Genomic DNA, 27,738 nt, shown 5'->3' on the forward strand with positions numbered 1-27,738 from the left:
TACCTCCATCTGGTGTTCTGTAGAAATTTTACAATTATTTAATCTTATCTGTATGAACTTGCACCCTCTTCAGGAGCCATACAGAAGGACAGAAAGTAATTGTGTGTGCATATGTGTGTGTCATCCCTTGTGTGAGCTTAAGTTGTAGATATAGGCAAGAATCTGATCTGATATTTCATAGCAACCAGTTTGCTCTAAGGAAGGATGGCTTGGATTTTTCTGACAGGGGACAGAAAGAGGAATAAGGAACTGAATTATAGAGAATGGAGATAAAATGCAGTGAGGACCCAATGAGCCAGAACAACTTCCATTCTTGTGGATTATGAATTTTTAAAAATTTTTCACATAATTAATTAGATTGAAAAAATTTTGCCTGATGCTTCTTGAGGAGCAGTTGGTCTATGCAATCAAGGAAAAGTCTTACTTGGTTTATTATGGATTCACTTTAATTTACAATCTTGTCTATGTATATGGTTCCATTGGCAGGGAGGGTAGTGTGATTAAGAGTTGGGGCCAGCATGGTGGCTCATGCCTGTAATCCCAGCTCTTTGGGAGGCTGAGGCAGGAGGATCACTTGAGACCAGGAGTACGAGACCAGCCTGGGCAACATAGTAAGACCTTAGTTTCTACAAAACATTTTAAAAATTAGCTGAGTGTAGTGGCATGTGCCTATAGTCCCAGTTACAGAGGAAGATCCCTTGAGCCCAGGAGTTTGAGGTTGCAGTGAGCTATGATGGCACCCACTATACTCCAGCCTGGGCAAAAGAATGAGACATTGTCTCTTAGAAAAAAAAAAAAAAAAAGAGAGAGTCGGCTCAACCTGGGATACAAATGTCGCCTGAACCCTTTCACCGAAGGGTGCCATGAGATATGTTACTTGACCTCTCAACTCCTCAGTGAACTTTTCTATAAAATGAAGATACAGCAGATTTCACTTTAAAGAGTTGATATGCGGAGTAAATGAGATAACGATGATATTAATGCCTAACACTTTTTGGAAGCCTGCCATAGTCTAGGCACCATCCTAAGCAATTTGTCTATAATAATTTATTTAATATACATAGTACTGTGAGTTAGCTATTGTGAGTTAGCTCAGATGAAGAAACTGAGATACAGTGAGGTTAGGAAGTTCATCTAAAGAGTTTATCTTGGTATCTGGCATCTAATAATTAGAGCTCATAAAGGTTAGTCATTAGTAAGTATTGACTGTGTTTATTTTGACTTCTGTGCCAGCCCTCTCAGTTTTTTTGTACTTCATGTACTGCTGATGAAATTGATTTATTCTTTGTTTTTTTTTTTTGTTTTTTTTTTTTGTTTTTTTTTTGAGACGGAGTCTTGCTCTGTCGCCCAGGCTGGAGTGCAGTGGCGCGATCTCGGCTCACTGCAAGCTCCGCCTCCTGGGTTTACGCCATTCTCCTGCCTCAGCCTCCCGAGTAGCTGGGACTGCAGGCGCCCGCCACCTCGCCCGGCTAGTTTTTTGTGTTTTTAGTAGAGACGGGGTTTCACCGTGTTAGCCAGGATGGTCTCGATCTCCTGACCTTGTGATCCGCCCGCCTCGGCCTCCCAAAGTGCTGGGATTACAGGCTTGAGCCACCGCCCCGGCCTGATTTATTCTTAAATAGATTTGCAAGAAGCCACATCTTAGGGGACAAGTTATAAACAGGAATGCCTCAACTTTTTGAAGAGTAAGTGTGGAGAGGAAGGCATATCTTAATTAAAAGTAATTTGTGATTGAAGAGATAAGATGGCAGATTAAAGAATTTTAAAGGGGATACATTGTAAAGCATAAAAATAAGATGGAGGCAGGGCACACTGGCTCATACCTATAATCCCAGCACTTTGGGAGGCCGAGGCGGGTGAATCACGTGAGGTTGAGAGTTCGAGACCAGCCTAGCCAACATGGAGAAACCCCGTCTCTACTGAAAATACAAAATTAGCCAGACGTGGTGGTGCATCCCTGTAATCCCAGCTACTCAGGAGGCTGAAGCAGGAGAATTGCTTGAACCAACCCGAGAGGCAGAGGTTGCAGTGAGCCGAGATCACGCCATTGCACTCTAGCCTGGGCAACAAGAGTGAAACTCCATCTCGAAAAAAAAAATAATAATAAGATGGAAACATTTAAAAACAAATATCATAGCCTAATTGGTAGTTTTGGAAATACAAGTGCAAGCTTGCAATCTCTATTTCCACTTGATACATTAATGCTGGTATGCAGACTTTCTCTCCCCCTAATAGCTTTTTAGGGCCTGTGTGGTATTTCTGTATCTGTGGACTAAAATTATGATGCCGAAGATTTCTAGTTGTTCAGTTATATAAATGAATGAAGTCAAAATAGGTAAGACTGATTTGGGAAGATAAATGCCAACAGAACCTCTCTCTTTCTTTGTGGATAGAATTTTTTCATGCTGCCCCACCCCTGCAAGCTTGTAATCTAAACCCACCCTGTTCTTTATGTAGCTGGTCAATTCAGGAGAGGATGTCCTCGTGTTCTACAACGACAGAGCCTCTTTCCAGACTCTGATCCAGATGATGCGGTCAGAGCGGGATCGGATGGATGAGAACAGCCCTCTCATGTACCACATCCACTTGGTCGAGCTTCTGGCTGTGTGCACGGAGGGTAAGAACGTCTACACAGAGATCAAGTGCAACTCCCTGCTCCCGCTGGATGACATCGTTCGCGTGGTGACCCATGAGGACTGCATCCCTGAGGTGAGCGAGCCCAGCCTGGCTGTGCCCTTCTCGTCCCTATGTGGTGCCTGCTGTCGTGGCTCACTGGGAGACATAGTGGTGGCTGGCCTGGGGGAGCCCTGACGGTTCTGAAAGCTGCAGCTCATTTTGTAGTGGGATTTCGGTTCCCTAAAACATGTTCTCGAGCATTGATTTTACATGAAAGGAACACGGGAGAAGTTAGTCATTCCTTCTGTATCTTTAAGAAGAGTGAGGAAAAAAGCTCCAGCTCTGTGGATCTAATTTAGCCTGTTGAGCAAAGGGGATGTGACCTGAATGAACTTCTCAAAAATGTGACGAAAAGTAGGTTGAGATCCAGATCGTATGATTGTAAGACTTAGTAAGTTAATTCTTTAAAACAAAAACCCTTACTACAGAAATAATGGCCGTTATAAAAAATTTAGGAACTACAGACAATCAATTAAAAAATAATAATAGGCCGGGCGCGGTGGCTCACGCCTGTAATCCCAGCACTTTGGGAGGCCGAGGCGGGCGGATCACAAGGTCAGGAGATCGAGACCACGGTGAAACCCCGTCTCTACTAAAAATACAAAAAATTAGCCGGGCGCGGTTGTGGGCGCCTGTAGTCCCAGCTCCTCGGGAGGCTGAGGCAGGAGAATGGCGTGAACCCGGGAGGCGGAGCTTGCAGTGAGCCGAGATCGCGCCACTGCACTCCAGCCTGGGCGACAGAGTGAGACTCTGTCTCAAAAAAAAAAAAATAAAATAAAAAAAAATAAAAAAATAAAAATAAATAAAAAATAGTAATAATGAATTCCTAAGTTTTGAAGTTAATCCTTCCAGGCTTCCTTTTTTCCTACTCATAGATTATATTGATTAATAATGAAATGGATTGTAAAGTATATATTTTATGATTTATGAAGTGTATATTTTATGATATATAAAGTATATTGTAAAGTATATATTGTATGTTTTGCAATGTGTAATGTTAGTTTGTAGTACACATTTATATTACATTAAATATATATGACATATATATATTGCTTTTAGGTTTTTTTGAAAAGCTAGTAACAGTCATGTGTTGCTTAGTGGTGGGGATATGTTTTGAGAAATGCATTCTTAGTTGATTTCCTCATTGTGCAAACATCGAACAGCGCACTTACGCAAACCTAGATGGCACAGCCTGCTACACACCCCGGCTCTATGGTCCGGCCTCTTGCTGCCAGGCTACAAACATGCACAACATGTGACTGTCTCAGTACTGAAGGCAATTATAACACAATTGTATTTGTGTATCTAAACATTGAAAAGTTCCAGTAAAAATTGGGTATTATAATCTTATGGGTCCCTGTTGTGTATGAGACCCATCATTGACCAAAATGTCATTATTCAGTACCTGACCATACTCTTTGAAAAGTTCAAAAATCAAAGACTGTAAAGGGGTAAACCATGAAGTCTTATAATCTGTTTTCCTACCCACCGTACAGAAAATAATTTATTATGTTCTTGTGTATTTTTCTAGAATTTTGCACATAAACACATACATTATATATACTTTACTCCCCCCCCCGCCGTTTTTTTAAATTCAAAAGATGATACTTTAGGTACACAATTCTGTACCTTAACGCTGTAACTTCTTTTCATATCAGTTCATAAAGAGATGCCAGATTGTTTTTACAGTTGCATAAAATTCCATTGTATGGATGTACCATCATGGCCCTTTGTAAGTGTTTAACTAATTTATGATATAATGAGATAGTAATGAATAATCGCTGTAATAAGAAAGCAATGAGATTGCATTTTTTTCACAGTCTTGGCCACAGTATATTATCAAACTTTTGGATTCTCATATATCTGGCAGGTGAAAATGGTCATTTCAACATAGTTTTAATTTACATTTCTCTTGTTACGGATAAAGAAGGTAGAGTTATAACTAGCATTAGGGATGAGAGAAGCATAGTGTTATAACAAGCATTAGTTTGTTTTTTACCCTTTTTTGTTTGAAATACAACAGAAATGCAAAAAAAGTACATAAATCTCAATTGTATACTAAAGAACAATAGAACGATTATAAAGAGAACAGCTTTGTAATTGCCAGCCAGGTCAAGAAATATGCAAAAACCTCCCCCATTCCCCTTTCCTGTCCTCACCTCCCCCAAGGGCTGTCTCCTGAGGATAACCACAAGCTGACTTTTATGTAATCCTGCAGTTGCTTTTCTGTATACATCCCTCAACAATATAGTTTAGTTTTGTGAGGTTTTGGACTTCTTCTGTGTATCATTCCATGCCTTTTAAAGTTCAACTCTGTGTTGTTAAGGTTGATCCACCCTGACATGTAGCTGTGTCCATTTCCTTTGCTTTGAAGCATTCCTTTCTATCATGGCACCATGATAGGATTTTCCATTCTTCTACCGATGCTCGTTTTAGTTGTTTCCAGCTTTTGGCTGTTAGGATCATGCATACATCCTGGCCCACACGTGTACTCTTCTGTCCAGGGTGTGTGGATAGTCAGAAGTGGAAGTGCTGGATCATAGGCGGTGCATTTCTTCAATTTGATGTAACACAGTCCAGTTATTTTCAGCATAGTTGCTCCAGTTACCATTCCTCCTCCCAACCCTGCTAACATTTGCTATCATCAGATCCTTTATTATTTTTTTTTCAATTTGATGGTTGTATAATAGTATTGCATACTAGCTTAATTTTTAGAAGCTTCATGGAGATATTTGCAGATATGATTCACTTGTTTAAAGTGTGCAACTGAGTGGTTTTTAATATATTCACAGAGTTGTGCAATCACCGTCACAATATAGTTACAGAATATTTTCATCATCCCAAAAAGAAACCCCATGCCCATTAGCAGTCACTTCCCATTTCCTGCCAACCCCCCAATCCTAGGCAACTGCTCATCTTTCTGAATATATGGATTTGCCTATTTGAGACATTTCATGGAATCCTGCAACATGTGGTCTTTTAGGACTGGATTTTTTCACCTACATGATTTTTCTCAAGGCTCACGCAAGTCGTAGCATGTATCAGCACTTCATTCCTTTATGTTGCGGAGTAATTTTCTATTCTGTACGTACATCACATTTTGTGTGTCCATCAGTCAGTTGATGGGGATTTGGATTGTTTCCACTTTTTGACTATTATGAATAATGCTGCTATGCACACTTGTGTACAGGATTTTGTATAGACACATGTTTTCATTAACCATAGTGATTTTAATGTCTATGTCCTTGATTCCTAATTGAAGTTGAGCCTCTTGCCGTGTGTGTGTGTGTGTGTGTGTGTTTGATGTTTGATATTCCTTTAAGAAATATCTGATCCAGTTTTTTTGCCTCCCTTTTCTCTGGGGATGTCTGTCTTATAAGCACAGATCTAGGGGCATTCTTCATTGGAACATGCCTTGCATGTATCTTCTCCCAACTTGTGCCCATTTAACTCTCCAGTGGTACCTTTTTATAAATGGAAATTCTTAATTTCAGGTAATCAAACTTGTCCCTCTTCTATGGTCAGAGGTTTTACCTCATTCTTTCCCTTGAGGTCATGAACATATTCTCTTCCAAAAGCTTTATGGTTTTGGATTTTATAATTGTGAATTTCAAATGTCAGAAAATCATAGAAGTAAGACTTGGCAGTGGGGAATGGGATGCCCATTTTGATCTGTCCTTCTTGCTGTGAAGTTGAAGCAGCTAATCACGTTCCATACACACCAAGATGGTTTTTCAGAAAAGCTTCTTTCTATCTTGCAGGTTAAAATTGCATACATTAACTTCCTGAATCACTGCTATGTGGACACAGAGGTGGAAATGAAGGAGATTTACACCAGCAATCACATGTGGAAATTGTTTGAGAATTTCCTTGTAGACATCTGCAGGGTAAGGCTTTTGGAACTAAGGAGGCAGAGTTGGAGAGTGAGAGAGGTGTGTGTGTGTGTGTGTGTGTGTGTGTATGTGTATGTGTGTGTAACATCTTCATGCCCACATGAAGAAAACAGCTGCATCATTTCTACTCTAATTCGTGGCATGAAGAGGCACTTGTGACTCTTTTCTCATGTCTCATTTCTTCCTTTTTTTTTTCCCTTTGAGATGGAGTCTTGCTCGGTCACCTAGGATGGAGTGCAGTGGCACAATCTCAGTTCACTGCAACATCTGCCTCCTGGGCTCAAGCAATTCTCCTGCCTCAGCCTCCCAAGTAGCTGGGATTACAAGCACCTGCCACCATGCCTGGCTAATTTTTGTGTTTTTAGTAGAAACAGGGTTTTACCATGTTGGCCAGGCTGGTTTCAAACTCCTGACCTCAAATGATCTGCCCACCTCAGCCTCCCAAAGTGCTGGGATTACAAGCGTGAGCCACCACACCTGGCCATTCTTCCTACCTTTTGCTCTTAGCCACGAATGGATGTTATTTATCAAGCTTCAGGAAAGAGAGGTTATTTCTGGTTTTCATGTCACCCCTGTGGATTGGTTGGTGAATGATAACCTGGGCATATTAAAATTCAATTTCTAAGGATTTATCTTCCTTGGTAATATGTCTGTGCTTGAAGGGCACTTCCCTGAGCTTGAGCATTTGTCTCCTGCAATCTGGTCTTGAGGATTCTGCAAAACTCTTCACCTTCCATTTATTGCTTTCCTGGCTCAGCCTCAAGAGTGGCCTTCAAGATACTTGATTTGGTTTTGCATTGAGCTTAATATTCATGCTAAAGCCACAAGACTGCCACATAGCAAAGCATACCACAGATTGAATATGAGTTTTGTGATGGTGGATTTGGGGGAGTGGGGTAGATTAAAAGATTATTTAGAAGATAATTGTCAGATACATCCCAATTTCAGAAACATTGTGATGTTAAGGTGCATTATAGAATCCTAGAATGTGGTATTTTCTGCTTGACTGTATGATTGCTAGTATGAGACAAGGAGCCTGTAAGAACTTATTTTCCTTCTGGATGAGTACCCTATTTAGTAATATTTGGTCAGGTGTTGGTTTCACAGACATGTTTTTTAAAAAATCTGAAACTCCTCCTAGTTTTTTAATCCCATTAGCCTAGGGATTTTGGCTTGGAATGGCAGGCCTGCTTTATTTCTTTAAACCAGTGCTCTGAAATTTTCTGTAAAGGACCAGATAGTAAATATGTTCAGCTTTGTGGGCCATTCATCTCTTTCATGACTACTCAGTTCTGCCCTTCTAGCGTGAAAGTAGTCATGGCAAGCAGGTTTGGCTGTGTTCCAATAAAACTTTATAAAGATAATTACTGGCCCTTATTTTGCCGATCCTTTCATTAAATTACTTAGAAATGCTGTAAAATCAGTTCTTAATTTCATTCTTTGAATATGTTCTCAGACTGTCTAGTTTTAAGGTCAGAACGTGAGAGTCTCTTAAGAACACTTGATTTTTATGTCCTTCATTCTTTTCAGTATAAGCAATTTTATATCTTAAATTATAAAACTTGATTTTTTAAAAAATGTGCTAACCGTCTCCATGGCAAATCTTATTCTAGGCGGCAGACTTAAGTAGAGTATGGGTGAAACTGAAGGTGTCTCCTCACCCCAAAACATGTATAGTCAGCTATTCTGAAATATGGCTTGCTATTTTGAACAATGTTGTGTATTGGTAAGATTTTAATTGAATGGAAGATTGTTGTAGGATTGGAGCATGGTTAGGCCAGGCGTGGTGGCTCACACCTGTAATCCCAGTACTATGGGAGGCCTAGGTGGGCAGATCCCTTGAGTCCAGGAGTTCGAGACTAGCCTGGCCAACGTGGTGAAACCCTATGTCTACTAAAAAAAACCACAAAAATTAGCTGGGCATGGTGGCGGGCACCTCTAATCCCAGCTACTTGGGAGGCTGAGGCACGAGAATCGCTTGAACCTGGGAAATGAAGGCTGCAGTGAGCCAAGATCATGCCACTGTACTCCATCCTGGGTGACAGAGTGAGACTCTGTCTCAAAAAAAATAAAATAAAAAAAAAAAGGACTGGAGACGGTCAGGTCCATAGGACCTCAGTAACGTGTTTGACTGTCTTGATTATTTGGATAAGGAAACCATGGTCTAGACCAGAGGAATGGATTACTCGGGAGAGCAGTTTTCTTTTACGGGAAATTTAAGACACCTGTAGTGACTGTGCTTCTTACTGCCCTTCAGGGTTTTGGATTTTCCAGACACACGTAGGAAGTTGCAAGTGGTGGCCTTGTTGGTCTCATACCCATTTTAATGTTTGTGATTTTGCTTCATGTTGTCTGAGCTGATCTGCTTTTCTTTTTTTCATGATTTATATTTTATTATTGTGATTCCTTAAGGGGAGAAATATTGGCCAGCAGGCCTTTACCTTTCATTTGTTAAAAGTAACCCACAGGAGAGAGTCGCAAATTTCTTAATGTTTGATGTAGGTTTTGGTGTCATGCTTAACATACCCACTTGTCTTCCAGGCCTGTAACAACACTAGTGACAGGAAACATGCAGACTCCATTTTGGAGAAGTACGTCACCGAAATCGTCATGAGTATTGTTACTACTTTCTTCAGCTCTCCCTTCTCAGACCAGAGTACTACTTTGCAGGTAATAAATACCAACGTCAAGCAGAATGCTCATGATACACCTTTGGCAGTTGGGCAAGATGTGAATTTGGGGGTGAGCAACTGTAAATGAACTGGTCTGCAAAGCATTAATAAAAGATACATTTCTCTTGGTGGAAGGTAGCTTTGATGGGATTTCTTGGCTAAAGAAGTACCTGGGGATATTTTCTTATACTGGATGGTTCTGTTAATTGTGGATTTTAAAATCAACAATCTCCTTAAAATCTTTTCTGCGCTTTTTTTTTTTATTTTGGTCCTTCAGTCTTCTCCTTCCCTGCCCTCCAATTCTAGAGATAACGTTTATAAAACATCTAGCACAGTGCCTGACACAGAGTAGGTGCTTAATAAATGGTAGCCTGTGCTATTTCTGTTAGACTATAAGCTACATGAGGACAAAGTTATGCCTTATGTGCATGATCATCTCATATACTAGTCTATCCCTTGTACCTGGCATTGTGACTGGCAACAAGTTGCTAATTTATTGAACAAATGAATAAATGAGACTCAGGAGAGTGGTAGAGATCAGAGATAAACATGTACTGGTTGAAGCCTTAGCCAGGAAAATGAAGTGGTAAACGAAAAGGGACCTGGAGAGGACACAAATAATGGATGATGGGATGTGAAAGAGGCAGAGGAAGGTCAGGAGTTTTCATGCAGGCAGGGTGCGATTTGGGAGTCTGTGGAACCTCAGGAATGAAGAAAGGGGAGGATTTTAGGAAAAAAGCAGATGATGAGCCATCATGTCCTTTTGTTCTTCCAAGAGGTTGAGTGAGCTGATGTCACCTGTATTAGTCCATTTTCACACTGCTGATAAAGACATACCCAAGACTAGGCAATTTACAAAAGAAAGAGGTTTAGTGGACTCACAGTTCCATGTGGCTGGGGAGGCCTCACAGTCGTGGTAGATGGTGAAGGGTATGTCCCACATGGCAGCAGACTAGAGAAGAGAACTTGTGCAGGGAAACTCCGCTTTATAAAACCATCAGATCTTGCAAGACTCATTCACTATCACGAGAACAGCATGGGAAAGACCCACCCCATGATTCAGTTACCTCCCACCAGGTCCCTCCCACAACATGTGGAAATTGTAGGAGCTACAATTCAAGATGAAATTTGGGTAGGGACACAGTCAAACCATATCCCACCTGATTGCCCATTGCATTTGGATAGTTAGTAGGCAGCTACTCTTACCCATTTAATCATCTTTTGTACACCGAGGTGTCAAATAGGAGCAGAGCAGGTGTTCCAGGAATAGGGTTCAGTGGAGTTATTTTAGTCTAGGGATACTTCTTTCTTTGAGCTGGGTTACTGGGTTCCCATCCCAAATCCAGCACTTACTGGCTAATAGGGCAGGTAATAATGCCACTGCTTACTTCACAGGGTGATGGTGAAGGCTAAATGAGATGTGTATAAAGTGCTTAGCACAGAGCTTGGCATGTAGGAAGTGCTTGGGGTAAACGACCATTCTCATTGGGCCCTTTGAGTTAGCTTCAGAGCTAACGAGCAGCCACAAAACTCGGACTAAATTCTAGGTTCCCCCGGCCAGTTTGCCAGGCTCCCTCTGCTCCTGTCCTCTATTAGGAACACAGCTTACTATCTCAGGTGGCTGCAGGGAGTAGGACAGAAAGAAGGCAATGAGATTCTGGCTCCCAGGTGAACTTCATGGAAAGAACATGGAGGTTTGCCATCAGAGAGACCCTTGCAGTTCACTTCCTGCTTTGCCATCACTTCTCTTTTCTTTTGGATAATTTCTTTTATTTTTGCTGGGTCTTTGTTTTTCATGTGTGACGGGAAGGTAATTCCAAGTCACCGAATTGTTCACTGAGGCCTGAACGAGATCATACGTGGAATGTCTGACACATAGTTTGCCCTTAATAAATGAAAGTTATCTGAACCATGTTTATCAGGGAGGTTCTGAATTTTTAATTAACCTGTTTTATTTTCTTATAATAGACTTCCTTTTTCCCCTGACACTTTGTTTTCTTTCATCTCAGAGATCTCTTTTGGGGTTTTCAATACTTTTTTCTTTACTATATTAACTTCCACTGTTTTTAGAGGGGCTATGCAAGTTGTCTCCTCTCAAATGAAAGACCAGTTGAATAGTGCAGCATACGCGGCTATCTATCTTTGCCTTGCTGGTCCAAAGCTACCCTTTGAATGGAGACCAAAACTATAATTTTTTCATGTACTCAGAAAGTCAGTGTCAAATTGATTCAGTGGATGTTTGAGTACTCTTACTTTAAAATGAGTACAAATTTATACCTTTGTGGAAAGGAATAAATCTTCTCATGTAACTTCTGAATACTCATCATAATAAATGAATATTTATAAAGAGTAACCATCTGAATTCTCTTTATGTCGTTGAAGACCTTGCCAGAAATAAAGAAGTAGCATTCTAGGTGAGATTCACTTATCAGTTTGTTTTTGCCGATTTAAAATATGGGTTCTACTCAATAGATATAATGTCTGGAAGGAACTTTGGGGTCCATCTGCCTCAATCCACTTATTTTATACATTGGATGAAACTGGAGCTCAGAGAGGTGAAGTAATTTTGCTTAAAGTCATGCAGCTGCTTGGTAACTGGATAAGAATACCAGTCTTTGAATTGTGGATCCATTGCTCCTTCTTGTGCTCAAACTTAGTTAAAATAGCATCAAGTTAATGCATTGCCCTAAAATGCTTCTGAATTGCTCTCCCTTGGCTAGGTAACTTCTGGAATTTAGCTCTTATCCAGGCATCTCCTCTCACACTTGCCTCAGGGTCCATTAACAACAATGTCTATCTTGGGTCTGGGGTCTCGTGGTTCAAGACAATGTCTATCTCTGATCGGATCATCAGTAGTCTATAAATAAAAGTCTGTTATTCACATTGCCTCTTTCGGCTTCTTGCAGACTCGCCAGCCTGTCTTTGTGCAACTGCTGCAAGGAGTGTTCAGAGTTTACCACTGCAACTGGTTAATGCCAAGCCAAAAAGCCTCCGTGGAGAGCTGTATTCGGGTGCTGTCTGATGTAGGTAAGATACCAAGTCAGTTTGGATATATGTGATGAAAATGAATTGTCTGACAGTGGTAAGGCTGCCATTTATTGAGCACTCATTACAACTCTTCTAAAGTTACACAGACAGGAAGTTTCAGAGTCAGACCTGGAACCAAGGTCTTCTTGATTGCTGGGCTTCTTTTTTTTATCTACCAAGCCAGCATTTCCCAAAGGAAGAGCCAGTGAGTCCTAAGTCAGATAGTCCTCGAAGAACAAGCTTCCGTGGTTGTTAGGCAATTCTTGGCAAGTCACAATACACACAGCTTATTCAAGGCCCTGGGAAGTCCCTCATTCAAGAAACTAATTTGTTTAATCCAGCAAATGTACTTGACCATATGGAAACTTTTTCCGGGAAAGCACCTGTCACATCCTAAGGAACACCCTTTCTCAGAAATGGTGCACTGCTCCCTTCTTCCCCTTGAGGAGAAATGATTCTCCATTTCCTCTGTGACTCCCCTCCTGTACCACCTCTCATAGGCAGCCTTTGAAAGGAAGTTGGGAAAATTTCTTTTTCCTTCATCCTGACTTTATCGGATTCCATGACTTGACCCATTCCCCACCCCCTATTAATGCTGTGCAAAGAGGTAAGCTTCTTGCCTGAAGTTAAGAAGAGAGTCCTCCAGGCAGGTAACAAGAAGAGCAAAACAGGTGTAGTTCTTAGTACTATTTAGTGGCTGTCCAGCAAGTGTCAATTGTGTAGGTAAGATATCAAGTCAGTTTGGATATACCTTGGGAGATATGTATAATCTATATTAGGACCTGTTGCCTAATTTCAGTAGTCTCTGGCCCAGTTCTTTTACTCTCATATGGTGGGTGTTGATGTCTTTTTATTATTGGTGTGGCAGTATTTTGCAGTCATAAATTAGGTTTTGGAAAATATATACATGACAGGTTCATTGGGTTATATCTTAGAAACAGGGCCCTGCAAGGGAATTCCCAGATAATCCTATACTTTTTCCATACACGATTATCTATCATAAAGAATGTACTTGGTGAACTAACGTGGAAGTAGAAAGCCAGATACCACACATTCTCACTTAAAAGTGGGAGCTAAATATTGGGTCCACATGGATGTAAAGATGGGGGAATACTAGAGGGGGAAAGGGGAAAAGGGCTGAAAAACTACCTGTTGGGTGCTGGGCGCGGTGGCTTACAACTGTAATCCCAGCACTTTGGGAGACTGAGACGGGTGGATCACCTGAGGTTGGGAGTTCAAGACCAGCCTGACCAACATGGAGAAACCCCGTCTCTACTAAAAATACAAAATTAGCCTGGCATGGTGGCGCATGCCTGTAATCCCAGTTACTCAGGAGGCTGAGGCAGGAGAATTGCTTGAACCTGGGAGGCAGAGGTTGTGGTGTGCTGAGATCACACCACCGGTGGCACTCCAGCCTGGGCAACAAGAGCACGGCTCTGTCTCAAAAAAACAAAACTACCTGTTGGGTACTCTGTGTTCTCTCTGGGTGATGGGTTCGATCAGCATTAAGCAATACACCTTTGCAACAAACCTGCATGTGTACCCCCTGATTCTAAGATAAAAGTTGGGAAAAAAAAAAAAAAAAAGATCTGCTTGTTGAGGCCAAAGGAAATGTGAGAGACAGTCCTTGTCAGAGGTTAGTTTTTGTTTAATATTTTAGCAAGTGGCTGACTTGACTAGCAGCTCAGTGCTCATTAGAGAGGGGAAATCTTTCCATTTGTCTTGGCGGTGATAAGAAAAAAGACAAGGAGGGTTGATGTCTATGAAATGGTAAGACATGAAAACAGCACTACCCAGAGTCCCCACTCTGTCTTTTGGGGATTGCTTTCTCATGACTGATACCACACCCAGAGTCCACTGTGTTAGTTGTTTAGCTTATGAGTATCCAAGGCACAGAGTTTCTAGCTGTGATGAGTGTACCCTGTACATCCTGCTTTTTAATTTTTTATTATTTGTATTTTTCCAAATTTCCCACTTTCTGTATTAGACTGTTAGAAAGTTGTTGGCTGGCTTATAGTTTTTTTTTCCCCTAAATTATGTGTGTGTGTGTGTTTTAAATGGGATTTAAGTAATTGCTTCTCAGATTCCTCTTTCAGGATGTTGGCGTTGTTTTTACAATTAGATACTAGAGTACTTTCTTTGCTTCTAGTGTTTTGAAGCATTGAAGACAGGAAATAGTTCTTTTTTGGACATTTTCCCGTATGGAAAAAAATGATTATTACTCTTAATTATCTTCCTTTTCAAAATCTTTTATTTTGGAATAATTTTAAGTTTATGGGACTGTAGCAAGGGTAATACAGAGAATTCCCACAGACCCCTCACTCTTTGTCACCCATTGTCAGCATCTTATGTTAGCAGGGCACCTTTGTCAAGGCTAGGAAACTGACTCTGATACGGTGCTATTACCTCAACTCCATACTCGATTCAAATTTCACCACTTTTCCCACTGCTGTCCCTTGTCACACCCTTTTTCTGTTCCAGGATTTGGTCCAGGCACTACCTTGCATTTGGTTGTCATGTTTCCCCAGTCTCTTCGGGTCTGTGACCATTTCTCAGCCTTTCCTTATTTCTTATGACTTTGACAGTCTTGACAAGTACTGGTCAGGAGTCCTATAGAGTATCTCCCATCATGGGTTTGACTGATGTTTGTCTCATGCTTAGACTGGAGTTCTCCTTTTTTAAGAGGAAGAGAGAAGCACCTATCCAGAAAAAGGAGTTTATGCCATTGTGAATGCTACCTTTAGGATTATGTTTGGGATAACCCAGCATTTTTGTAGATTGTTGAACAAACCTGAAAAATAGCAAATGATTCATTGGCCAAACGAGTTCCCTGCCTTGATTATTCTTAAAATACACAAACACCTCAGTGACCCTAAGAAGCCATTCATTGAGGAAACCCATTGAGCTTTAACGCTGACATGCCCTAGCCTTATGACCTGAGAGTGTTTTAACATTCCTCAGAACTGCTGACCCCCAGAATTCACACTGGGAAACCCTGACCTAAAAGATGGTAAAGTTGACTTGAGCTCCTCAGTCTTTAAGCTCAATACTAGGCAAGCCGGCCCATTCTGGGTGTGAAAAACCTGCCCAATGGTGAATAGGGCATTACGTCCATCTGTAGGGTGTCCCCCATAAAAATTGTAGGCTCACGACTCATCTTTCTCCTGTACAGCCAAGAGCCGGGCTATTGCCATTCCCGTGGACCTGGACAGCCAAGTCAACAACCTCTTTCTCAAGTCCCACAACATTGTGCAGAAAACAGCCATGAACTGGCGGCTCTCGGCCCGCAATGCCGCACGCAGGGACTCTGTTCTGGCAGCTTCCAGAGACTACCGGAATATCATTGAGAGATTGCAGGTAATGCCTGGTGTTGAGAGAAATGATGCTTAGCCTGGCCTCAGGTGACTGCCACACACAGCAGTGTGTTCTTGAGCCAGAGAGCATCTAAACTGGGCCGTAGGAAGATGTCAGCGTGGTGAACCAATAGTCAAATGTTGTGTATGTAGGGCCAGGAGTGGGAAGTCACTTAGAAATAGAAAAGTTCCTGAAAAAGTGATGGTTTTTAAAGGTTACTCCTAGATTTGCAGATTTCTTGGTGAAAAATTGGGACTCTGCTCTTATTAGAAGGAAATATTGAAGTATTACAGAGGATGTTTAGAATAAGAGCATAAATGTTCCATTTTTTCCATCACTCTGGGATTATTTAGCCTCTTGAATCAGCAGGTGAACAAGGGTGGTGATGCCTGAGAGAAGAATTTTACATCAGAATGAGGCAGATGAAAACAAAAGTATTACTTGGAGCTAGATTATAGACCTTTTTTCTTAGTATCTACCAAGACATCTGCTCTTCTTTTATTAAAGGGGAGAGTAGAGAGTATTAGATGTTAAACACTTAACGTTAACATCTTTTTTATACAAGCACCTCAGATGATGCTCTCACAGGTAGTACATAGACCACAGTTTGAGAATCACAGATCCTTTGAATGAGCCCGCAAGCAGTGTTTAAAAGTGTAGTCTCAGGCTAGTGCCTGGGTTAAATTTAAATCCTGGCTCTGCCCCCTAGAAATGGTGTATTCTTGGGCAAATTACTTGACTTCTCGGTCCTTCAGATTCCTAGTCTGTAAAACAGTGACACCTGCCTCATGGGGTTAGTGTGAGAATTAAAGAGAGTTGATAGTATGTCCCAGTTACCTGTATTTTGTGCAGCAAATCACAACACTTACTTTATTCTCTTTTGCTCTTCTGGAGGTTGACTCAGAAGGGCTCACTGAGCTATTTCTTGCTTAGAGTTTTTCATGGGGTTGTAGTCAGATGGTGACTGTGGTTGGACTCATCTTGACACCTTGCTCACTCGCATGTTTGGCAGTTGCTGGTTGTCAGGTGGGATGTCAGCTGGAGTTGTTGACTGAAACATCTCCATGTAGCTTGGGCTTCCTCACACCATGGCAGCTAGGTCCCAAGATGAGTGTGTATGGAGAGAGACAAGTGAAAACTTTATTGTTGTTATGACCTAGCTTCAGAAGTCACATAGCGTCAGTTTTACTGTACTCTGTTGGTCAAGGTGGTCTCAGAGGTTCACTCAAGTTCAGGGGGAGGGAATCTAGGCCATCATTCAGTGAGAGGGATGTCAGTGTCATATTGTAAGAAGAATGTGCAAGACAGGATATATTGTGGTATAGCCATCTTAGGAAAATACAGTGCACATAAAATACGTAGAGCAGTGCCTGGCATGTAGTGAGCACTCAGTTGAGGGCTGCTGTTATTATTATTACTCTTATTACTGTTGTTTACTACTGACTGTAACAGTTACTGAGTCTCTGTATGGTTACACAACCTACTTGAAGACAGATGAATTCATTAAATCATTCATCAGCTCCATGCTAGGCTCTGGGAATACAATGGTCACCAAAACCAGAAATGATGTTATTTGTCTCATAGTATTTCAAGTATTGGAAAGGAAAAAGAGACATTAATTTTAAATATAAAATGGTGAGAGGGACAAGTGGGAAGTGCAGAGAAGTGAGGAGCGCTTGAAAGATTCTGATGAGGAAACTAATTTTGTTTGAGGTTAGGAATGAGGGTCAAGGAAGACCTTGCTGAGGAAAGTAACGTTTGAACCAAGATGAGAAGGAACAGTAGGACCTAAAGAATAAAAGGGAGGGAAACAGCATGTATAAAGACCATTATACAGAAAAGAAGATGAAAATAAAAATATTACTCAAGTCCAGCTAGATTATCCCTTTTTTTCTTAGCATCTACCAAGAGATCTGCTCTCCCTTTGTTAAAAGGGAGAGTAGTGAGTATAAGATGGGTGTTAAACACTTAAACATGCATCTTAACTTGACCTATGAAGCCCTGCTCTTATGAGCAAAGGAAGGTTAGTGTGGCTGGAGCCAGGAAGCTGGGGAGGCTGGCGGGACTTCTCGGGTCAAGTTAAGAATTTCAGCCTTTATCATAACACAGCCAGTTCTTAAATAACAAGAGAACCAGTTCTTGATTCCTGATTGAGTGCTTCCTGATCCCACTATGCTTTTAGAAAGGGGGAGGGATGTTGTAGACTCCTAACTCCATGAGCACACAGTATTTTCTCACCTGCTCAAATGAAATAAACGATCTGCAATCAAACATGCTGGTTTCTTGTGCTCTTCTTAGATTTATTATGCATATTCTTGGGAAATTAAATGAAACACATAGGTGGGCAATACTGTTCTAAGGACTTGGCCAGTGGCTTAAAGGATTGCGTTATCCAATTATTTACTGTCTGAGTTCTTGTGGTTTATGAGATTGCCTAGTACAGCAAAAGTTGTAATAGAAGAAATTCACTCGCAAACTGACCACTTCTATAATTAATCCCCATCTAGACATCCCTCTCACTTAAAGCTAGCATCTTTCCCCTCCCATTGCTTTGCCATCTTTGTTGGTGTCTCCTTGATTGCTGAATGCTATACATTTGACAATACAATGCAAATCAATTGCAATGTAAAGTTCAAACTGTGCAAAAGATGCAGGATTTTATGAAATACATGAACATGATAAGAACAACTTTAATCCCATGGAAATACTGTAGACAAAGATTTGCCAGAGTCAAGATCAGTTAACTATTGAAGAGAATATTGACTGGGTGCTTCCAAAAGGGATGCTATGGTGGGGAACTGATAAGATCCTCAGAATTTTCCAAAAATGACCCTTTTTTGACTGTGCTGTGAAAGTCAATATGAACTAAGGGATGTTGCAAAGTACTGTCTTACAGTCTTGTTGGGAAAATTGCCCCACTCAAAATTATTTGATTGATTCATGTATCTTTATGCATCTTAAACCTTATTGAGTGATTATATTCATCACCCAAATTGTGTTAAATCTAAGATTAAATTATCTCCATATCGTTAGTTTTAGTTTCTGGATAAAAGATTTGTTAATTCTTTCTCAATCCCAACTGGGTCCCAATTTAAGCAGCTTTTCCCATGCAAATGTCCTTGGTTAACAGGCCTTCCTGTATTATCCGACGTGCTGTGTTTGGCCCCTGTCTTAGCCAACATACCTCTAGGCAGGTTCCGAGTCACCAAACCATAGAGCAGACTTTAGCATCTTTTGAAGATAATTTCTCATCTGTTTTCTATCATTTGCCTTCAAATGGTGTTTGTTGTGTTGGTTTTGCTGCTCTTTCAACTTCTCTCTGTTTTCCTTTCCTACAGCTATGTGTTTTGCATTTGAAGACCATCATGCTATCAGGGTACATGTATTTAGCATGTTGATACAGCATGTTCATTCATTGGTGTCCTTATGTTTGTATGACTTTTTATTATGTGAATAATTCATGCTCATTGAAAATAGACAACACTGACAAGTATTTCTGTATAGAAGAAAATTAGAATCACCTGTAATCCCACCACCCAGAAAAAACCAGTAGTAATGTTTTAATAATATTTGATGTTTATCCTTTAGCTATTGATGATGTTTATAAAAATAGATCATTGTTTGATCTTTGTTACGCCCATGTCATAGACATCTTTCCATGTTGTTAAATTGATTTTTTGCGTCATATTTTAAGCTATATGCAATGGTACGTTGAGTATCATAAGGCCATCTTGAAAGAAGGGGTGGTGGGAAAGTTGACTTGTTTTTACTTTGTTTTCCGCATCAGGGGCTAATGTTTCAGGTAACCATTGGGCACTATCTAATAATTTGAGATGCCAGACGATACTAAAGTTACTCTAACCTAGCCTACCCGTGCATCAGTGTTTTAGAGAAATCAGTGTCCTCACCCTCCTGTGGTCAGTGTCTGCCTGAGCCATTGACTGAGGCTGTGTTTCCGTTTTAGGACATCGTCTCCGCGCTGGAGGACCGTCTCAGGCCCCTGGTGCAGGCAGAGTTATCTGTGCTCGTGGATGTTCTCCACAGACCCGAGCTGCTTTTCCCAGAGAACACAGATGCCAGAAGGAAATGTGAAAGTGGCGGTTTCATTTGCAAGTAAGCGGCCTCTCTCTCTGGGGTGTTCATTTGCCAGAACCTTGATGACCTCACAAAGCTTTTGTTCCCGAAGAAGGAGACGTTGTCCTGTTTTTTAACTTTGATGAATGCAAGGTCATGTGCTAAAGTCCTGTTCTGACCTCCCCAAAGTAAGTTTGTCTATTAAATCCTGCTTACTGACACTTTTTCGTTTTGTTTTGTTTTGCTTTGTTTTTTGGTGAGAAGTTCTTATTTTAACTGCATGCCCATTCATTCGTTCATTACGGTGCACCCACTGTGTGCTGTGGTACAGACATAAAAAAGCCATGACCCCTCAGCCCTCAGAAATCTCAGACCTATCGTGACCTCACCATCTTTTCCTAACAGTTTTTTAATTTCTTAGTTTATGCCTTATGCGTAATCTGTAAGCAACAAGCAGACCCATGGTTAGAAATCTCCATTAGATTTTTGCCTTAAGGCCAGGCACAGTGGCTCGTGCCTGTAATCCCAGCACTTTAGGAGGCGGAGGCTGGTGGATCACCTGAGGTCAGGAGTTCAAGACCAGCCTGGTCAACATGGTGAAACCCCATCTTGACTAAAAATACAAAAATTAGCCAAGCATGGTGGTGGGCTCCTGTAATCCCAGCTACTCTGTGGCTGAGGCAGGGGAATCACTTGAACCCAGGAGGCAGAGGCTACAATGAGCCAAGATCATGCTACTGCACTCCAGCCTGGGCAACAGAATAAGAACCTGTCTCAAAAAAAAAAAAAAAAAAAAAAAAATTTTTTTACCCTGAGATTAGTTGTTTGTTTAGCTTGGGGCTGGACTCTGCCTATGAGTTTCTTACTTTTCTGGACCCCTCTAAGGACAAGCTTGTGCATAAGGGAACTGTGTGTATTGGCCTCAACCATCGTCCTCATGAGTTGTTTCTTTTTTTACAGTGTTGGCATATTTGACCCATTTTACCGGCAATTCTCAGTGGATAAATAGCCACGCTTTATATACGAGCAGGTCTGAATGGACCTCTGTCTCGGTTCTTCTGTCCATATAATCTCTCCATTGTATGTGGCTGACTCCTGCTCAGTGAGCCTGTTTGCTGTGACTTACCAGCAGGTGTCGCTATTGAGACACAGTCGCTAACTGGCTGTTCTCAGTTCAGGGAATGCCCTGAAGTATGTTTAACCTGAGAGCTCTTAATAAATATTTGTTCATTAACGGACTAGTTAAAATAAATTGCTTGTGAAGTGTTTTTAATTTAAAGTTAGCTTCAAGGACGTAATCCATGGCTTTCCCCCCATTCAGGTTAATAAAGCATACAAAACAGCTGCTAGAAGAAAATGAGGAGAAGCTCTGCATTAAGGTCCTCCAGACCCTGAGGGAAATGATGACCAAAGATAGAGGCTATGGAGAAAAGGTATTGCATTTTGTTTTCATGATCAAACCAGATTTTGCTATGAAATTGAAGGGAGGGACCTTTAAAAGCCCACCTTAGCTCGGGCATTACTGACTTAAAAAAAAAAAAAAAAAAAAAAAAAGCTGCTTATCCAGCCCTTAAAGGGAGCTAAATCATATGACTCTCTCTTTTAAAAGTCAAAAATACTTAGTCGTCTCTCATAGGCTGCTTGCCACATAATCTAATGTCAGAGAAGTGATAATAACAAGATTTTCCATCTATTTAAATTCCCAGTGAGAAGCAAATGCCTCTTGTGTATCAAAGTATGTGTTTCTGATTTTTAGGTTTCAGCTAAGCATACCTGTAGGTTTACTTGCCTCGTTCAGATGAGATGTTGCACAATCCTTTCAGTGCACCAAGAAACGCCCTCCACTTCTAACTGCAATTAAGGCAGGCATACACGTCACCACTGCTGAGGGAGATTGGGAAATGGACAGTCCCGTGACCTGATTGTTCTTAGTATATTCAGTGAGCAAGGATATACCAGCTCCATTCCTTACACCTCTAATGTTGGGCAGAGCAGGACAGAAACAATCCCATTCCCTTTCCTTTCAGCCCCCAGCAACAAATCATGGGCATGAATTTAAGTCTCACCCATTTTCATTTGAAGGTAATAACGTTCACTAATGGTCAGCCAGCTATGCTTAGCAACAATTTCTGAGTAGGTGAATATGCTGATATCACCGACTTATCAAAATACCCAGTAAGTCATTTTTTCAGCTCTAGGAAGAAGCCTTGATAGTTAAATCAGCCTGCCTTGTCAAAATGGATGGTGACAACCAGATTGTCGCAAGTATAAATGTCTGCAGGAATGTTGCTTTCTAACCTCTCTCTCATTAATATTAGAGCAATGTTACTAGTGAGACTCCTTGGATAAGAAAACAGAAAACAGATTTTGTGGTTTCTTAGTTTATAACCATGGGGCATAATCTATAAGCAACAAGCAATTCCGTGACTAGAAATCTCCATTACATTTTTAGAAACTAATTAGAACATAGGTTTCTGTAACTCAGTAGGAATTTTGCAGAGAAAACCTGCCAGACAAGAGTTTATAAATATAAATGATAGAAGTGAAGACCCCTGGTAAGGTGAGAAGTGCTGGGATGGCCTGTTCATACCTGTATAGGCACCTAGTAGGTCTTGCTCTTAAAAACAAGAAAAGAAAAAAAAGGCGGGGGGTCGGGGGAAGGCTGATGGCAGAGAATACACTTACCGGACAGATAAATAATAACTGTTTATTTCACAAGATCATCATTTCTCTTAAAGTTAGTTTTCAGAAACATTTATAAAATATGAATCTAGTTACAGAAACTTGCTCTCCATAAAAAAAGTTAAATCCACCAAAGCTGAGTGAGTATTTTTGCATCCATGGGCCTAAAACCTGATTTTTCAAATCTGGAGACCACAAATTTCTCTTATTTGGAATATCTATTTCTTTCTATAACCGAGGTATTTAAAGTAAACTTTGGTGCCTCTATTCTAGTGACTGTTACAAGTTGTGATTATACATGCAGTTCCTTGCAGTTGTCTTTTTATAACCTGGAAAGTAGAATCATTGTCCTGGAGTTTCCTGAGTCTCGATTGCATGGCAGACAAGTATGTCCGGGTCTTTGAGGCCATATGGAAAGTGTGCTGCCCTGCTCCCTGCCCCTACCCGTTAGTGCCAACGGGGAGAGCATCCCAGGCCCCAGGGGATGCCACATGAGAAATATCGTAATGCATGTTATAAAGCTCATGGAGAAAGAAAGGGCATAGGGTTGAGAGGACGCTCAAAGGAGATCACTTGGAAAGAGTAAATTATATCACAGTTTCATAGAGATTCCTGGGGTCTAGTTAAATCCTTTTCAGCTGCTGAAGAAATTAGTCACACCTAAGCAGAGAGGCTTGGAGAGAGATGGCATTTCTTTCCAGTCTGGTTAGGGCTGTCATTCCCCTCCATGAACATGAGCAAACTATAGGCCAGCATGGAAAATGCCATGAAACCAAGGAAGATGCTCTAGAAATCCACGTTAGCCACTCTAAACCTGCCAGACTTGCAGTGCTGCTGGCCCAATGCTTGACTACCGGGAAATGCTACTTAAACATTCCTATTAATTGAACTTCAAAAGAGAGAGAAGGAGAACAAGGGACACTAAAGTATTTCTGTCTTCTGACCTGGTAGCTGGTATTCACTTTGTCTGTCTCACTAAGGCTTTTTGAAGATGCTTTTTGATGGTTTACTGGCTGCCCCGTTTGACTAAAGAAGCATGACGCACAGGGCAGGCCAACTTTTTCAAGGGCAGAAATAACCCGGAGCCAAAGAACTAACCTTTCTCAAGCAAACCAGTTCGCTTGAGTCAGTATAATAAATGAGGTGTTCTTTGGCCTGAGTGCTGAGGACGACACCACGGTGAGTGTAGAGGCCGTATCCCTCCTCCCATCCCCGTTTGCTGATGAGTGGCCTCTTATGGAGCTTGTCCCATGACTGACACCTCCTTGGTAATGTCCAGAATTGTTCTGCTTCTCTGCCCCCTCCTGAGCCTTCACAGCCAGAGAATCGGATCTGGAGGGGCCCTGGCATGGCCTCTTCCAACTCTCCCTGTGCATACGAGGAGGCTGGGGCTCAGAGCTGAGAGACTGCCTGAGGTCACGTGTGAAGTCTATATGAGAGCAAGACTAGAGTCTGGGTTTCCCGAATCCCTGTGCAGTGTCCTCTCCAGCCTCCCCTGAGGTGGTGTGCACCATGTGTGGGCCGGGTTTTCTTGCCTTTTTTCTAAGCAATAATCCTTAAAGATGATGAGACGTAGGTACCTTTTCCCATCTTTACTATTTCATTCAACTTGAGTACTTAGTCAAGGTCACAGATGAAAAAGAAAGTTGACATCATTCTTTATTATCCTGTTCAAAAACATTGGCGTGCCTGTATGGATCTCCCTGCCTTGGGGAAAAAAGCCATGAAGAACTGTCACCCATATTACCAAATAGACTAAAACATGATAGAATCACTGTAAGACTGACCTACACTTTTTAAAAGTCATGGATATTCACTCGTTTCCTAGATTATGTCATAAGTAACAATGATAACATGGATCGACCTCTTGTCATGTGCTAGCCATTATACTAAACACATCTACCTTATCTCAGTTCAGCCTCAGAGATAGATACCACTATTGTCATTAACTATTTTATACGCAAGGAAGAGAAAACATAGGCTCAGAGAGCTCCAGAATTTGCCCGGGGTTACATAGTTAATAACAAGGAAACCTGGCGTTCAAACCCAAACAGTCTGATCCTAGAGTCCTAGCTCTTCACCATTGCATTATCAGTGAACAGATGGACACCATTTGAGTGTTTTGAGGTCTACCTACAGTTTGAACCTCTAAGTTTCCATTATGTTACACGATTAGGTAAACAATAGTGGGCATTAGCCCTGAGAGCATTAAATGTGTCAAAACTTAAACATCTAGTCTTCAGCTCTTGCTGATTTTTCACACTGTTGAAAACACTCTCCAGTAGATGACAAGTGAGTTTACAAAGTGTGATTGTCCCAAGATCTTCCAAAATCTGTAGTTTTGATCAGTTCCCACACAGAGGAATCAGGCTAGTGAGTAGCAAGTGGTTGGTTCACTTGTCTGGGTCCAGTGCCCCCAAGAAGTACCTGTTCAAGAACTTTCATGGCCGGGCACAGTGCCTCATGCCTGTAATCCCAGCACTTTGGGAGGCCGAGGCGGGTGGATCACCTGAGGTCAGGAGTTTGAGACCAGCCTGGCCAACATGGAGAAGCCCCATCTCTACTAAAAATACAAAAATTAGTCTGACGTGGTGCCACACTCCTATAATCCCAGCTTCTTGGGAGGCTGAGGCAGGAGAATCACTTGAACCCAGGAGGTGGAGGTTGTAGTGAGCCAAGACTGCGCCATTGTGCTCCAGCCTGGGTGACAGAGCAAGACTCCATCTCAAAACAACAACAACAACAACAACAAATTATCACGTATGATGAAAGGTAGGGGCTGACTGAAGAAGATGGCCAGAGATTTTAATCATGACCACTTAGGAATAAAAAAAATCATCTTTAATTCTTATGTCCCTATAATTCAGAGGACCACCAATGCATATACTTCTCAGAGAGTGTTAAATATAAAATAAATATTAAAACTATCACCAAGATAATGATGCAATATATTTTTGCATGATGCTTATAGTGTCTTTCTATCCTGGGTATTCAAAGTTAATAAACTTTAAAATTATATCAGGACTTTACAAATACTCTGTGTGCAATGCCTACTAATCTCTGCTTTTAATCTACAATTTAAACCATGTCTGTGTTGAAAAGAAAATAATCTCCTACAGCTAAATATCTCTAAAATTTAATCTGAATCACTCTCTAACTCAGAAAATCTTCAAGCCCCTAGACCTGGCTTGAGAAGGAAACATAGTTATTTTATGTATTATTAATAACTGATTTTGTTTACTGTAGGTTTTTATTATTAAACTGCTGTTGACTTAAGTTATTACTCAAAGAGCTTTGGAAAGAAATTCAGAGGCCAGGAATTAATGTAAAAGGATATCTCAGAATGTATTTAAAATCTGTTTCCCTTCTGAATAGTAGGAGCTGTTTTAGTACTAGAAAGTATATGACCTCAGGTAATGCCTGGGCTTTCATTTCCTACATTGTCAGTCTCCTATTAATTACCAAAGCGTCTTTGCTGCAGGTGAGTAAAGTATTAACATTTCCAGCTACTAGTGTTTTTGACAGCAACTTAAATTTGCAAAGTATACTCAATGTTAACAAAGCCTAATAAAAAATCAGTTGAGTATCATCCATCTATCCTTAAACAAGCATAACTGTGATACTTCTCTTGTGCTTTTGTTTTTCTTGGACACGATGCTGATAAATCCCATGTCACTATTACCACTTGAGTTGGCACTAATCATCCTAGAGGGAATGTAGTTTCCTTTAATCATCCACAGGACCAGGCTGGGGAATATGCTGGTCTTATTAGCTGCTGAAGTTACAGCTGGTACTGTTTGAGCTTCTGTCCCCCCACTGAGTCATAAAATGAGGCTAAGGAAAGAATTTTCTTTTAAACTGGGCTAATTCTACTCTAGTCTTTCACTCTACTCTTTCCCACCCTCTGTGGAAAAAACATTGGGGAATTTGCCCTTGCTCCCAGCTCGGTTCAAGTTTTCATGTCCACAAGCAAGCGCAGGGCTGTCTGCACACGTGGTTAAGTGACCTGTGAGGTCTGATGCCTGACATGTGAATAAAGTATGGCAGCATCGTGTCCGTTTTGGTCCCGAGCAGATGTCACTGTGAGCTCTGGCCATGTCCTCAGTGCCCAAGCCTCTTAGGATGGTTACCCGTCTGGCAAGGCTCTAAGGAGAAAGCAGCAATAAGAGTAAAGTCTGTAAACTTGGCTGGCTTGTATTTCCTTTCCTAACATTTTCTTCTTTCTCTCTCCCCTTTTTTCTTTTCCAGCTAATTTCCATTGATGAATTGGATAATGCTGAGGTCCTAATTTTGTTGTTTTTTGTTTTTCATGTCTCATGGTGGTGTTTCTGTGACACCCTCCCAGTTAGCCCTGTGATCCTTCCTCTAGTCTCATAGCGTCAGAGTATCTGGCTTTGTGTGGTGTGCCCTCTGGGAGTGAGTGGAGTCTGTTGTGTCTGTGTTAGCATTTCCCATGAGTTTGTTTGCCATTAGTCCTTGGAGATCTCATCTAAGTCTAGATAAAGACTTTCTAAACTGTGATAAGATTTTAATTGTTCGCTGTCTAAAATCTCAACTGAATTGGTGGTTGACGCTGGCCATTAACCTATCTCTGAAAGTCAGTTTTGAAATTGACCTAAAGAACTTTTCTCTATCTGTAAGTAAAGCATCTGATGCCAAAAGATACAACAGCATTGGTATAATCTGAAAGTAGTGAAAAAGGAAAACTCATTACTCTCTTGGTCTATGTATTGAACAGTATTGAGTGTGAGAGTTCATATACAACTTTTTTTAAGTGCAATGTGAATTCCTACGTGCTAGTTGAGACTTTCCATCCGCAGGCTCACCGGCGAGGTTAGAAATGTACTGTATCCATGCCTTCTCTTCTAGGAAAACTATGTATAGATCCAGAAATTGAATATCATCCAGTGGCTTCTGCACTTATGTATCAAGCTAGTTTCCCTTACCCAGAATTACCCTGGAGACTGATTAGTGGTCATTTTGTTTGGGATTTGGGGGCCTCTTGAATGTTTTCTGTTTTGTCCATTTTTTCAATATCCTTTGCTATATTTTTAGGTTGTGATACATGCTAGGTAAATGCTACCGGAAAAATTTAATTTGAGGAATTCATGTACATAATTGAGAGGGTTTAATTGGTTGGCAAATCAAACAAACTGGACTAAAACTTAATTTGTCTTTTAAAAGTCACTTCTCTGACCTACTTCAGATCTCTGTTTCTTCTTTTGCCAGAGCAACAAATGCCTTTAGATGAGATGGAGCTACCAAATAGAACATGCTGTCTACTGTAGTATCTACTGTAATTAATACACTGTAATTTCAGGAATACTAAGAAATGGTTCAGATATCTCTAAGGAGAGTTT

At 41.0% G+C, this 27,738-nt stretch overlaps 1 protein-coding gene across 1 annotated transcript in view; it reads left to right on the forward strand.

The window, feature by feature from the left end:
- Positions 1–27,738, forward strand: part of LOC105477623 (inositol 1,4,5-trisphosphate receptor type 1) — a 356,056-nt gene that overhangs the window by 196,218 nt on the left and 132,100 nt on the right. Inside the window, exons 33-40 of the mRNA XM_071092119.1 lie at positions 2,458–2,709; positions 6,438–6,563; positions 9,111–9,239; positions 12,148–12,268; positions 15,441–15,625; positions 19,587–19,735; positions 21,018–21,129; positions 26,627–26,659. Coding sequence (XP_070948220.1) covers positions 2,458–2,709; positions 6,438–6,563; positions 9,111–9,239; positions 12,148–12,268; positions 15,441–15,625; positions 19,587–19,735; positions 21,018–21,129; positions 26,627–26,659 — 1,107 coding nt within the window. The remainder of the gene's footprint in view (positions 1–2,457; positions 2,710–6,437; positions 6,564–9,110; positions 9,240–12,147; positions 12,269–15,440; positions 15,626–19,586; positions 19,736–21,017; positions 21,130–26,626; positions 26,660–27,738) is intronic.

The sequence above is a fragment of the Macaca nemestrina genome, chromosome 2 (assembly GCF_043159975.1).
Source record: "Macaca nemestrina isolate mMacNem1 chromosome 2, mMacNem.hap1, whole genome shotgun sequence".
NCBI classification, from domain to species: domain Eukaryota; kingdom Metazoa; phylum Chordata; class Mammalia; order Primates; family Cercopithecidae; genus Macaca; species Macaca nemestrina.